General features: G+C 54.0%; 2 protein-coding genes across 3 annotated transcripts; both read right to left on the reverse strand.

Annotated features, from left to right (window-relative positions):
- Positions 1-4,462: 4,462 nt before the first annotated feature.
- Positions 4,463-6,338, reverse strand: HOXD11 (homeobox D11). 2 transcript variants are annotated; one of them, XM_015868389.2, is made up of 2 exons: positions 5,386-6,334; positions 4,463-4,781 (listed from the first exon to the last, which is right to left on the reverse strand). In XM_015868389.2, the coding sequence occupies exons 1-2, from the start codon at positions 5,990-5,992 to the stop codon at positions 4,546-4,548; spliced, it is 843 nt and encodes a 280-aa protein (XP_015723875.1). In that variant the 5' UTR covers positions 5,993-6,334; the 3' UTR covers positions 4,463-4,545. The 2 variants fall into 2 exon arrangements, with proteins under 2 accessions (XP_015723875.1, XP_015723876.1); XM_015868390.2 differs by having other exon boundaries at positions 4,541-4,778; positions 5,386-6,338.
- A 4,822-nt stretch (positions 6,339-11,160) lies between these two features.
- On the reverse strand, positions 11,161-12,945 carry HOXD12 (homeobox D12). The gene is made up of 2 exons (XM_015868395.2): positions 12,216-12,945; positions 11,161-11,933 (listed from the first exon to the last, which is right to left on the reverse strand). Exons 1-2 carry the CDS (start codon positions 12,775-12,777, stop codon positions 11,695-11,697), a joined length of 801 nt encoding a protein of 266 aa, XP_015723881.1. The 5' UTR covers positions 12,778-12,945; the 3' UTR covers positions 11,161-11,694.
- Positions 12,946-13,229: the final 284 nt, after the last annotated feature.

The raw sequence follows: 13,229 nt of genomic DNA on the forward strand, positions 1-13,229 counted from the left end.
GGGGGGGGGGATGGGATGGGAGAGGCTGGATATTTCGCAGATGCCTTCAGTAACAAAGGTATTGCGAGAAATATCTGCCTTTAAAAATAGGCTGGAGCCCAGGAAGCTTTTAGTCAAATTGCTTTCATTTACTCGATTCCAGCATTTTATTTAGGGCGTCTTTAAACTCGAAGGCTGTATATTTTATACAAGGCGGGGAGATCGAAGAATAGCTTTTATTTAAAAGAAAAAAAAATAATAATACATATTTTGGCTCCAGTGTTGTGACCTTGCTGCTTTTAATAACGCAACTGTCACGCTGCCCACAGCTCCGTGTGCCATGTTTTCATAGAAAGAGTCGGCGACTCGGCCGGGGGCTCGGATTCCCCGAATGATTTTGACCGCGGGTGGGGGGCAGGAACGCCCTGATGGCACTACGCCTTTTCCTAAACACAACACCTTATAAAATAAACAAAATTCCTCGCCGCCCATCGCTTCAGAGGTGCTATTTCTGCTGTGGGGAGCGCACGGCAGCACCCACTCTACTGCAGCTTCGCCCTCAGCCTCAGCCTCCCCCTGTCGTGTTCCCATATTTCCGCGCAGGGGCACAGCCGTATCCTTACAGGACTTTGGCGTGCAGACCGGTCGGCGATTCGGCCGCAGCCCGGCACGTTTGACTTTCGGCAGACTGCTGCCGAATCTGAGGTTCAATCAGCAAAGAGGCAAATGCCCTTCTCGCCCTCCTGAAGGGACAAGCTCAAAGGCGTTCGGAAATAGCTCCCAGCCTTTTCTTTCTAAAGGAATAAAGCGCAGAAACGAGGAGGGGAGGAGGGGGTGGAGGGGGGGAAGAAGGATAGAAGGATACAAGAGATGATAGACTCTGACAGAACCGTCACGTTAACAAGCTGAATAAAAAAAAGGGGAACAAAGTGGCTTTTCCGTATTCAAGGTTGTGGTGGTTGCTTTTTTTTTTAATTAACAACACACCCGGCTCCAATCAGCCGTTCACATCCTCTGAGAGCGGCCGCGCTAATTGTGAGGGGCTGAAGCTTCACGTAGGAGCCCCGAAGGCTCTGGGGTCGGTGCGGGCTCTCCCAAGAAGCCCCGAATGCCAGGAAAACAAACGGGAAAACTTTGGTGAATGATCCCCTCTCGAAATAGGTATCTCCGCCAAGAGCAGAGGGGTTCCTACGGGCTCTGGGCTGGGCTCAAAGGGGCTCTCGTGGCGCCAGGGACCCGAGGATCTGAGGCTGCACAATGCCGCTTTATCGCAGACGGAAAGGCTATTTCTAGGAAACTGTTAACAATGAACTTCTAAAAAAAAGAAAAAAAAAAAAAACACACAAAAAAAACCCACAACCAAACATCAACAACGAAAAGCCGCCCCCAAACCCAGCGGACGGAATGCCAACAAATGCTTTCACGGGATGTGGGGCTCTGGCAGCACGGAACGCGGCTGAGGCGGCAGAAATAGATTTCGGTGAATCCCGCAGCTGAGCAGAGAGAAGAGGAGCCCTTTTCTGGGGGAGACTGTGAGCAAAAGTGCGCACTGGAGGACAAAAAGACAGAGCACAGAACAGCAAAACGGAACGCGCTCGGTCGCTGGAGAAAGCCCAGGGAAATCATAAGCTCCGCTTTAATTTTCTAATCTCTAGTTTCATTTTAATAGATCTCCGTAGTGTTGTTAAGGAGAGGGATTGCAATCAGCAGAGCCTTGGCAAGGTGATGTTCGGATATTAAAAACGTCTTCTTTCGCTTTAGTCTCTGTCTGTCTATAAAAAAAATAAGCGCTCTCAGCACCTCACGTTAAAGCCGCGTTTAAATAAAACGCGTTTTTAAAATTAGGCTTTCTGTATCGAAACGTTTATTTAAGAGAAGCCTTCAGTAAAAAACGAAAGATAAACAGTGGCAGCGCCTGGGATTTATATTACTTTTGTTCTATCCGCATTGAGGCCGTCCTGAAGGGAGTAAATAGGTTTTCGTTCTAGGGAACGAATTCTGAATATCGTTGGTTGTTTCTTTCTTTCTTTCTTTTTTTCCCCCCCTTAAAATTATGGGATTTTTTTTAAAGCTCGGTTGCGTTATAAAAGATTACGAGCACCAAAATTTCTTTTAAATTGGCATATTTCTCGAGCACGTCACGGTTACGGGTTATTTGTTTAATAAATCTTTTTGATGCTTTATTTTCTCATTTGGAAGGCCCTGAAATCTTCTCGTTACTTATATATTAGATGTTTTATTAGCGGTGGAATTATTATTAGGAGGAAATATACCGGAGCACGAGGACGGCGCAGTGCAGCAGCGATGCGCCCTCGTGTGGCTCCGGGTGGAGGAGCAGCCGCCTCCCTCCCGGCCGCTCCATTCGCTGTCGGTCACGGCTTTCTCCCTTTCTTTTTAAATAGAAACCTAAAGCTGCTATAATTGAGCATTTATGCAAGATTAATGCCGGGGTGGTTAAGTTTCCGCGGCCCTCTTTTGCGGTGTGGGAGCTTTTTAAAGGGATCGGAATCCCCTAAGACGGACGCTTAGAGCACTGCGGGGAAAGGAAAGCGAACGCCCTGCTCTCGCCCTGTGGATTGGGACTCGGGAGAGACGCGAGAACACTGCTGGAAGGTCGGGAGGAATGAAATCCGCGCCTCTCCGAGCGCTCCTAATTAATGGGCTTTGTGGGGAACGAGCAGCCGAGGGAAAAACTGCTGAAATCGCACCCTTCTCACTACATTGCCAAGCGCTTCTTGCCGCCTCCGCGTTTTATCCGGAGCGACAAAAGCAGTATTTCTTTCTTTAGGATTATTTTCTTTAAAAGAATAAAAAAAAAAGAAGATGATAGTCGGAGAATTGCCGGGCCCGGCAGGGGAAGGGAGGGAGCCGGCAGGGCTGTGCGCACCGCAGAGCTGCTGCCATCGGCCGGGCGGGAGCTGAGCGTTGCGGGGCGCTGCCATGGCCGCGTGTGTGGGGCGTGAGGGTGAGCGAGAGAGAGGGAGACAGAGAGAGGGTGGGTGGTGGTGGAAAATAACAGAGGAACCTTAAGGCGCCTAATTATTCAGAAAGGTTAAAGGTGATGACCTTGACATTTTGGAAGTTCAAAGGCATACACTTATGTTTTTCTTGCTAAGGGTTTTTTTTTTTTTTAATTTTTCCTTCTTAGCCGCGCCTCCCTCCGCTTCCATCTCTCCAGTTGTTTTTCAATATTAGGGCTGTTCCTGACTCATTTGCGCACTTTTGCCTTCCGCGAACACGAGCGTAGCGAGAGACACTCCGTCCTATTCAAAAAAAGCCAAATTCTTTTCTCACTCCTTGCCTTTATTGCACACTGCGGAAATCTCTTTTTCACCCACCAGAAGGTGTATAATATAACCCAATTAAGCTGTTTAGAACCTCGGCTTTTATGGTGTTGTCTAGACAGTTCAAGGTTTCGCAAACAGCCCAGCCGGGTCACGCCGCACAAAGCGGGGGAACCTCCGCCGGCCCCCGCGCAGCCCCGCGGCTCCGAGACCCACCCCTCCGCTCCGCACGTTTTTCCTCCCCACGAGCGCTGGCGCTTTATAGCTCCCTGTTGTCTCAGCCGCTCGGAGCCCTCGCTCTGCCTCAGCCTGCGCTGCAAGTAAACACTCATTGGTGTTGGGGGTTCGGGGCTTACCGGGGGCCTGACCAGTTAAAAGCCCTTTTCGTTGTTTATAGTAACGGCTCCAGCCGCAGGGATGGGCTGCAGGCAGCCTCGCTTGCTCTGCCTCGCACTGGGGAGGGAGCAGCTCGCTTAGGAGGATCTACAAAGGCAGAGCCAGAGAGCTGAGCTATTATTTATTTAAAACGCATTTAGAGTAATCCTTCTTGGCTCCCTCCCGTCATTATTTAACTGAACTTGGCTCTAACCCGGGATCCTTCGGAGATGGAAATCCATACAGTGCACGGAAGTTATAACCTTAACTTTACTAGAAACCATTTATTCACATGAAAAAGACAGTGGCCCATGCTTTTGGATGACAATAGAAACATATATATATATATATTTTATATATAGCGAACGTACATTTACCATCTCTTAAATAAACCGCATTCACTTAAAGGGAGGGAAGTGTTACCCTAACTCAAAAAGCAACAACATAGCTCCCTCCCCCCCCCGAACTCAATGAATTGTAAGCAAAAACTACCAGACACACTGCAGGTCCATTGCTGGTTCTGTGGGAGAGGAAAAAAAACAAAGCACCTTTGGCGACAACCACTGGAGAATAGACAGCTGGATTTACTCTGGGTTCCCTTAGCAGGAATCTGCTCCGCCAAGCCCCGAAATCTCCAGTGGCCATTCAGCGTGTGGAGCTGCGCATGGAAATGAAACTTTGAGTTCCGCAGGGCGGCTGTGTCATGTAAACCCATTCACTTTGCATTCGGATGGCAGGTCAGGCTGACCGAGGGATTCTTTTTTTTTTCTTCTTTCTTCCTTTTCTCTCTCTCTCGATTATTAGATTTGTTTTGCCTTTCCTTTTTCTTTCCTTTTCTTTTTTTTTTTCCTTTTTTTTTCTTTATCTTTTTCTTTCTTTCTCTCTCTCTCTTTTTTTTTTTCCCTCCTCAAAACAAGGGATTTCCAGTGAAGTATTGGAGTCGATCTCTGTTCAGTTTCTTTTCTTTCATCCTTCGATTCTGGAACCAGATTTTAACTTGTCGGTCAGTGAGGTTGAGCATTCGGGACAACTGCAGTCTTTTCTCTTTGTTTATGTAGACATTGAAGAAGAATTCCCTTTCCAGCTCTCTTATCTGATATTTGGTATAGGGGCACCTCTTTTTTCTCGATCGCTGAGGAACTGCTGAAATTAAAGAGAGAAAATGCTGATTTATGCAGAATACGACCGCGCTCGGCTGGGAACAGCTCAGACTTTGCCCGTGTCCCCCCGCCCGGGGAAGCGGCCCTCCAGCAGCTCCGAAAATACTTCCCGGGCTTTTGCTCTCCGGTGGACGTAGGAAAAGAAAAATAATAATAAAAATAAAAAATAATTAAAAAAGAGAAAATATTTCCCAACTTCTCCTTAAAAGAGAGCACTTCGAGCGCTGCGGAGAGATATTTAAATGGGCTGGAAATATTCCAAGTTTCTCCAAGCCCTCTCGCCCCCACCCCCGCTCAAACAAACGAAGAGCTCAGCCTGCAGCGCGGAGGCAGCTCCGAGCCCTACCTGTGAGATCTCGTCGTCCGCCCCCCGCCAAATCAACAATTTAATAACAATTAATATCCTCTTCCGAGAATACCTTAAGCCCACCTAAATTGGTTTCCTATCGTAAACACGCTTTACAACGGTGAAGGAAATCTTATAGGATATATAAAATCCTTTGGATGCTTATAAAATGGCACATAAAATGCGGCTTGACAAAGTGTCGGCCTTGTACTCTTGCCCCCGCGTCACCGCCGGTACCTACCTGAACTGTTGCTCTTCTCTGCAACAGCCTCACCGGGAGGGGAAGCGGCGCCGCTCGCCGTTGTCACTTTCTTCTCCTGGCCGGAAGGTGCCTTGCTGCAGGCGCTGTGTTGGGGCTTCAGCTCGCCCTTGTCCGCGTCCCCCTCGCCCTCGGAGTGCTGCTGGTACTGGGGCGCGGGGGCCGGCTCGTAGAACTGGTCGAAGCCCTGCGGCAGGATCCCGTTCCTCCCCACCGAGCTGTAGAAGTTGGAGGCGGCGGGGGACGCTCCGTGGTGGCCGCACACGGGGTCCGTTTTGAATAACATTTCCGTCCTCCTGTTCGCGGGCTGCAGAAAGTCTCTGTGCATCACCTCTTCAGCTGAGTAATAGGGAGCGTAACTGCCCCTGTACTGCCATTTGCTGCGCTCTAATCCGTATTCCCTGAATGCCACTTCGCGCACAGGTTGGACATGAGGTAAATTAGAAGAATAAGGAAAAGTCATTTGACAGGAAGACGATTGCGACAAAAAAGAGGGTTTCGTCGAGAAGTCTGAGGGCGAGACGTAATAAGCGCACCCTGGCAGATACATATTGGATGCGCCGTGACTGCAATCGTCAAACTCGGTCATGTCTTCCTTTTTGCGATTGCGAGCGACCGGGAGGCTTCAATGCATTGAACGAGATCCATCTATTGCACAAGAGGCTTTGGACAGGATCAACTAAGAAAAAATCCCCACCGTGTGCTGACGTGCAATTCATCTTGATTGATTCTAGTGGTAATTATGTCACGTGACGCAATGTAGAAATGTCCTTATATCTATATCGGCCCCTCGGAACGGCTCCCGAGATCTCTCCAAAGAGCCCTGGCGGCACGGAGAGATGAGCGGGCGGCCCCTCTCGCCTTTTCCCCTCCTTCTCCGGAGGCCGAGCGGTGCCCGAGGTGCTGCGGGCGTTCACCTGGGGCCGCGCCGCCCTGCCCGCCGCCCGCCCGCAGCCACCGCCGGGTGCGGGGCTCCGCGGCGCGGCCCCCCCCGCATCGCAGCCGCCCGCCCGGGAGCCTCCGTCGGGGAAGGCGACCTCCGGGCCGCGGTGCGGGCTCCGAGCCGGGCACCGGGCCTCTGTAACGTGATCGCTGCTCGTTAGCGGGAGCGGCTCTGCCGGTGGCGGCCGCCGGGTGCTGTTCACGCGGCGCGGCCGAGTCCCATTCACGCGCTCTGAGGTCCGAGCGGATCTGCCCGCCCGGCTCCGGCACTCCGAGGCTGGCACCCAAATCCGTCCCGAAATTGCGATCCCCGAGGGCCTCGTGTTCCCTCGCTCGAGCCCGAGCACCGAGAGCTTGTGCGAGGGCGCCGTGGGCGAGCTGCAAGGGGAAAGATGCAAAGAGAACATCTCTCAGCAGCTGGTCTCGGGAAGGGGAGACACTTTGGGGCTCCTCTGGCAAGAGAAGGGCCGGGGCAGGGGAAAAAGCCCACGAGCACGCTTTCCTTGGAAGCGAAGCCGCACACAAAGTGACCTCTGTTCGTGCCTCCAACTCCCACTAAGCGTTCACTTTCATTGGAAGGGAAGAACGGGGCTGGAAGCGGGCGGCACGCACAGAGCCCGCAGCCCTGCCCTGCCCTGCCCTGCCCTGCCTTCGAGGGCTCCCTTCTACCCATATTCTTTCTCCTTGAAATATTATTTCAAATAGATGAACACAAACCGGGTCACAAGGACTAAAAAGGGAACAGAATAAACAATACGCGCCAGCAACAGCCCCCGGTGCTCGAACAGCTCCTCATTCCAGCAACGTTTGCCAGCTCTCTATGGGAATGCCTTTTTCCATCACCGCAAAGCATAGCCACAGCATATGCCATACGCCGCTCTACAAACCAACCTGCAATCCTCCCGAGCTCTCGGGCCCGTCAGGGTCTCTCCGCGCCACCCGAACACCTCCGGGCGCTCCGTGCAGCCCCCCAGGCCCCGAGCTGCTCCCCAGAGGCAGTCGCCACCCAAGCGGGGAGGCAGGGACCGGCCCTCAGCACCGAGGCACGCAGAGAAAGCCCTCGGCTCTGAGGTGAACGGGCTCTGCCAGCCTCAGCCCCGCGCTGCGGACAGGTCCGGGTGGAGATCCTCAGCCCGGCCCCACAACCAGACCCCTCATCCAGAGCCTCAACCTGCCCCAGCTCGCCTCCGCGGCCACTCCGATCCTGTTCCTCCAAAACGGGCGAGGGCTGAGCAGGGGCTTCTGCAGCACTGTCCCTGGCCCTTCCAAAACCGAGAGACCCGAATCCAGCTGATCAGATGGAGCTCATCCTTTTTTTCTCTCTCTTTCTACCCCCCATACAGTATTGTAGTGTTGCCCTGACACCTCGCTTTCAGACCACCTCACACGCCACAAATGGCTGCCAGCAAAGATCCACTCGCTATCACCAGTTATCACCAGAAACCAAGACACAAAGCCACCATTTCCTCCCTTTACCAGGGAAGTCCAAGCCTTCTCAATTTTGCCACAACACACGAACAACCTCCCAAAAACGATGCCTGCTCAGCTAAAATGGCTCCTGCGTCCCTCACCGCAGCACCGGGCAGGGACCCTCTGGGTCGTGCCCCAGGGCTGTGAGCCCTGTCTCTGGGCTCACAGCAGGGTTGATTCTGGGACCCTCAGAAAGGTAGTTTTCTTCACCGCTCAGACAACAGATTGAGCCTCAGCCAGAATCCCGAACCTTGTTTTCGATGCAGCGAGCCCAGCATCAACTAAATGTTGGCGCAGGAGCCAACCGGTTTCAACTAATTCAAGTTCAAAGACATGGCGACGATTTGTTAATACGAAAACAGACCTTGTAGGAAACAGTCCCTTCAAAAGCGATCCGATTCGGGAGCGGGAGCCCGGTGCTGCAGCAGAAGCCCCTCCGTAATAGGGCAGAGCCAGGGGTCCCCACCCGCAGGAGCCTCCACCCGGGGGTCGGTCCCCAGCCCAGCTCCGAGCACCGCATCCCTCTGTTGTTCGCCTCGCTCCCGTTACATCGCGTCGCAACACAGTCGCTCATCGCGTCCTCAGCCAGGCGCGTACTTACCGTTAGGCGTCTTGAAACATCTGCAACCGTTGCGTGGGATCACCAAGGGTTCAGCTCCGAGTGGCATTTCCAAAAGCCCTCCGTGGCACTGCGGGCGCCCCGCAGACCGTGCGGGCGCGGAGGTGCGGGCGCGGCTGGCGGAGATGCGGCTCTCCGTGCCACCCAAGATAAGACACTAACTTGACCTTAACTTTGTTATGGCGCCCCTAGTATCTGGAGAACGTGAACAGACACTGTCTGGCAGCTCTCGTAAAAACCGACTGGAGAAGAGATTCTGAGTCATTTCATTTATTGCCACTACAGTTCTGCAAGAAAGCTTTTCCTCCCTGCCAAACTTTAATTATTTATGCTCTTTTAGGAAGCACAAAGGCATCCAGAGCCATTTCCAACGAGCCGAGTTGCGTTCGCAGCCTTATCAAACGCTCAGCCCCCCTCGGAAGGGCTTTATCTCGTTGGGGCTGCGGTCGGAATGCGGAGATGGTGATGTAGGAGTCAATAAAGGCACCGCCGCCCGCCGCGGGGGGAAGTGGGCACGGGCGCAGCCGATGGGTGCCCACCGCCACCCCGGACCGCGGCACAACGCGGGGGTGCGGCTGCGGCACCCGCACCGCCCAACCCAGGCTCGGGGGGACTCGCCGCAGCTCCTGCACTCACCCCCGGGGCCGCGCCCGCGAGCGGGCACGCGTGTGCTCACATGTGCCCGGGGTGCGCGCACCGGGCGAGTGCGTGCCCTGCCACACCGTGTGTGCGTGCGTGTCTGTGTGTGCGTGTGCCTGCGTGTGTGTGAGTGCCTCCCCCAGTGCCCCCAACCACTGTCGTCGCCCGCAGCTTCAGATGAGCAGCCGGAACCTGCCCTGTGCGCACGTCTGTGTGCACCATTTTGTCCTGCAGATGCGTGCTGCCTGCGTGTGCCCGCTGATGCTCAGATATGTGCAAGGCGTGCACAGACACGCACAGACACACGTAATGCACGGAGTTCTGCAGCACGCAGCCTTTCAGACCCCATCTCCCTGCTTTGTAACCTATTTCTCCTTCCGAGGGCGGCTCTGACTGGCAGTACGCGTTCAGCTGTCGTCGTGGATCGGATGCGTTTAGTGAACAATCCATGGCACTTCCCATCTTTCCATCCAAGTCCTCTTCGGCTTTCACATCACAAATCGGGTAAAGGCTACGGCTGTACCGGTGTAGGTTAGAACGGAGAAGGGCGGCACAAAGACTCCGTTTCTCAAGGGCCTTAGTAGTATTCCAGAAGGAATAAATAAAAGCTCTTTAGCCATTTTTCGCCTTTCTCCCGGCTCGTATCGCTGGGGACGCTTCCAGTTTTCTTAATTAGAGGACCGCTGCCGAGGGAAGAGCATCCCACAGCCCGCATTGCGCCAGGGCTGCGCGCCCCGAGGGCTCCTGAGGACGCGGGCAGCGCTGCCCTCCGGCCCCGCTAAGCTCTGCCCGCAGCGAGGTGGGCTCTGACCCCTCTGGGAGGCGAGAATGGCGCCTCCAGGTCGGGCTGCGGCTCCTTCTCTCTTCCGACACACCCGGGCGGTACTTTGGGGCTGCGGGAAGCTCTCGGAAGATGGCTGCTGCGCTGCCCTCAGCGCGGATATGTCTCCTTTATGAAATAATGAGTTTATGGCTTCTTTGTGCCGCGCCTTGTGATTGTGTAGTCTTGTTGCGTAAGCTCCAAACAACCACATTTGAGCTCGCTTTATACACCAGAAAATAGCGCAGGCTCAGCCAGTGTAATTATTATTACTACTGGGAGAGGCAGCCCAAGGTTTCGCGTGTGGAAACGCCTCTTCATTAGAAACAGATATGCGTGGAAAGTGCAGCCAAAACGCGTTTTAATCCGGAGCTGTATTTCCGTGAGGTATTTTCCAGCTCTGCAATCTCAGCCTGGGCACTCCCGCACTCGCGGCCCTGTGGCAGCACGGAGCCGCGTGCCGGGGGCTGCAGCACAGCACTGGGCAGAGGATTGCAGGGAAAATCGATTTAATTCCCGTACTAAGGCTGTGCTCGATCGGCGTGGGCACCCTCCCAGTCCCTCTGGCCGAGTTTCCCCTCTGAGGTTTATAAAGAACAACAAACAAGCAAACAAACAAACAAACAAACAAAAACCCACCACCAACAAAGAAACAGAGAAAGTGTCCCCACTTTCCCTCATAAAAACCTCTGCGGAAACGGCCGTGGGGACAGTCTCGGAAAATAATCAAACCTCCCTGCTCGCCCTTCTCCTGCTCCCTTAGTACCTCGGGGTGAGAGGGGCCCTGAGCGGCCCGGCTGCCCCCAGCCCCGGCCCCAGAGGCACAGCCCGCTCCCAACCCCCCCCTCCCGTTTGTTTGGGGCCGCACTTGGACAAGGCCAAAGTCAGCGGCGGAGGAAGGGCAGGGCCCGGCCCGGCCACCTAGGGCGGCCACCGGCGAGAGCCGCATGCGACCGGGCCGAGGAGGTCGCGGTCACCCTGCCCCGCTGCGGGGCCGAGCCGGCTGCGGGAGGGCTCGGCGGGCGGGACCTCGCCCCGGCCAAGCGGGGATCGGAGCCCCGGGGGGTCCCCGTCCCGCTGCAGCCGTCGGGGCCGAGACGTCGGGGTGGGCGGCGGCAACGCGGAGCGCGGAGCGGCGGTGCCGGCTTGCGCCGAGGCGATGCGCGGGTTATGCGCGGATTATGCGCGGGCCTCGAGCGAGCGTCACGTGCCCTCTCCGCCGGCCGCGGCTGGATGCGAGCGGGGCTGGTAAAAAAAATAACAAATCAAAAATGAAAAGGTTTATTTGGTAACCGCTTTGTGCGATCTGTGCTCCAACAGGTTATTCCAAACCACAAAACATGCGAGCGCCGCATGCTCGCCTTCAGAAGCGGGGAACACATGAAGGGACCAGCCGGCATTTACAGAGCTGACGTCTTTACTAGGCATCATTCTTTTATTTATTTATTATTATTATTATTATTATTTTCAGCAAAATGGTGTTTACATACAGTTAAAAGGCATCGATTTTAGTTTCGCACCGCACATTCTCCAGGGAAAGAGAGGGTTAGAAGCAGGAGAAAAACTATATAAAAGGAGAAAGAAAGGGGAAAAAGCTGATAATACGGGTTTCAGTGCTGGGCTGGCTCGTCTTCTTCGTTCTGCCTAAGAGCTCAGCGGTTGCCGACGTACACGGGGATCCTACGCGTTCCGAGAATTTGGCTTAAATGGGAAAAACCCCCCAGCTCCCGCCTTGCAGCCGCGACCACACGCTACTCTATGGGGCGAACACAAGTTCATGCAGGAACGGGCGGACGCCGCGCTAGTACATAGAAAGCGCCTGCTCGCGCATTACCACTCTTTTCTTCTTCATTCGTCGGTTCTGAAACCAAATTTTAACTTGCTGATCGCTTAAATTCAGTCTGTTTGATAGTTCTTTCCTCTTCTGTCGGTTAATAAACTCATTGAGGAGAAACTCGTTTTCCAATTCGGCAATTTGTTGTTTTGTGTAAGGTTTCCGTTTCTTTCTCGATCTCCCCTGGGTGGGGCACCAAGGCAAACCTACAACAAACACGTCGATAATTTAGTGGGGGCACGGCTGTGGGTTACAGAGAATACGTACAAACCCGCGAGGCGAAGGGGCAACGCTAGGTCGGCAAAATCTGGCAAAGCACGTCTGACAGCACGATTTTATCTACCCCCCCAGTCGGGTTAAGCTATCACCGTTCCGAACGGGTTACAGGGTTGGGGGGGGTGGGGGGGGTTACAAACAATTACAGGCATCTCTTAGAAAGCACGAAGCGCTAGGTCGCCTCGGACTAAAGCGAGAGATTTAAGGCATACCATCCTGCACTGAAGGTCTGAGGCATGACTGGACTGCTGCGGGCTGAACTGTCAGGTTCAAGTTGACCGAATTCTTGATGTCCTCCTTTAGGCTGGAAGTGCAGGAATTCACTTCAAAAAGAGCGGCCGAGCCGTGCAAGCTTCTCGGCAGGCTCGAGTGGTCATACTTTGCGGGCTTTAAGTTGGCTGCGTGAGTAATAGTTGGGTCATTTGCGAAAGATTGCCTCTGCCTGCATCTTTCCTCTTGTTTGGAGCTCGCATCGTGGGCGTAATATTTATTGTTTTCTTCCAGGCACTCTTTGTTGCTGTTGGAGCTGATGCTGATTGGAACGGAGCCGGGGAGGTACGGCTGCGCCGCGCCGCCGAACGCGTGGCCCTGCGGCTGGGCTGCGCACGGACTGGGGCACGTCCACGGGATCGAGCTCCGGGGGTAGGAAATGGTGGGCAGAGCCGCCAACTGACTGCCATTAGCCCGCAAATTGGGAAAATAAAAGGAATCTGGAGATTGCAAGTTCAAGAGAGAACCAACGTAGCCAGATCTGTAGAGACTGCGATCACACATTTCCAACAAAGGACTTCAGCTGTTCTTACAGCAGTATTTAGTTACAACAGGGAATAAGCGGAAAGCCTAAAACGATTGGACGAAACTTTGCAGACAGGTTCTTCAAAGCCGGTAATTTCAGCACCGCCTCCAGCCACCGAGCCACGGTGTCCCCCCCCACCCTTCCTTTTTCTTTCTTTCTTTTTTTTTTTTTTCCTCCTTCCCCCCCTTTTAAAAAGTCTTATGATAACACTTGAAATATGAAAATACCGGACTCGCAAGGGGGAGGGGAAAACATGGTCTCCGCTTCTATAAAAGTGCCTGGGACTGGCTGGCAGAGCCGCAGCGCTAGAGGAAAGATGCGGAGAAAACAAAACCCCGGCCGGAACGGAGCAGAGCCCCGGGGCGGGCAGCGGTCCCGGAGCTCCGGGCATGGGGGTACCCGGAGCGGGGCCACAGCTCCGTGCCCGCAG

Source organism: Coturnix japonica, chromosome 7, assembly GCF_001577835.2.
Source record: "Coturnix japonica isolate 7356 chromosome 7, Coturnix japonica 2.1, whole genome shotgun sequence".
In the NCBI taxonomy this organism is placed as follows: domain Eukaryota; kingdom Metazoa; phylum Chordata; class Aves; order Galliformes; family Phasianidae; genus Coturnix; species Coturnix japonica.

What these genes read in the sequence shown, in the direction of transcription:
- HOXD11 (XM_015868389.2), bottom strand. Translation starts at nt 5,992, where the DNA reads ATGACCGAGTTTGACGATTGCAGTCACGGCGCATCCAATATGTATCTG. An exon ending in AGAGAAGAGCAACAGTTCAG is followed by an intron (nt 4,782 to 5,385) that starts GTAGGTACCGGC and finishes CTTTAATTTCAG; the next exon opens with CAGTTCCTCAGCGATCGAGA.
- HOXD12 (XM_015868395.2), bottom strand. Translation starts at nt 12,777, where the DNA reads ATGTGTGATCGCAGTCTCTACAGATCTGGCTACGTTGGTTCTCTCTTG. An exon ending in CAGACCTTCAGTGCAGGATG is followed by an intron (nt 11,934 to 12,215) that starts GTATGCCTTAAA and finishes TGTTTGTTGTAG; the next exon opens with GTTTGCCTTGGTGCCCCACC.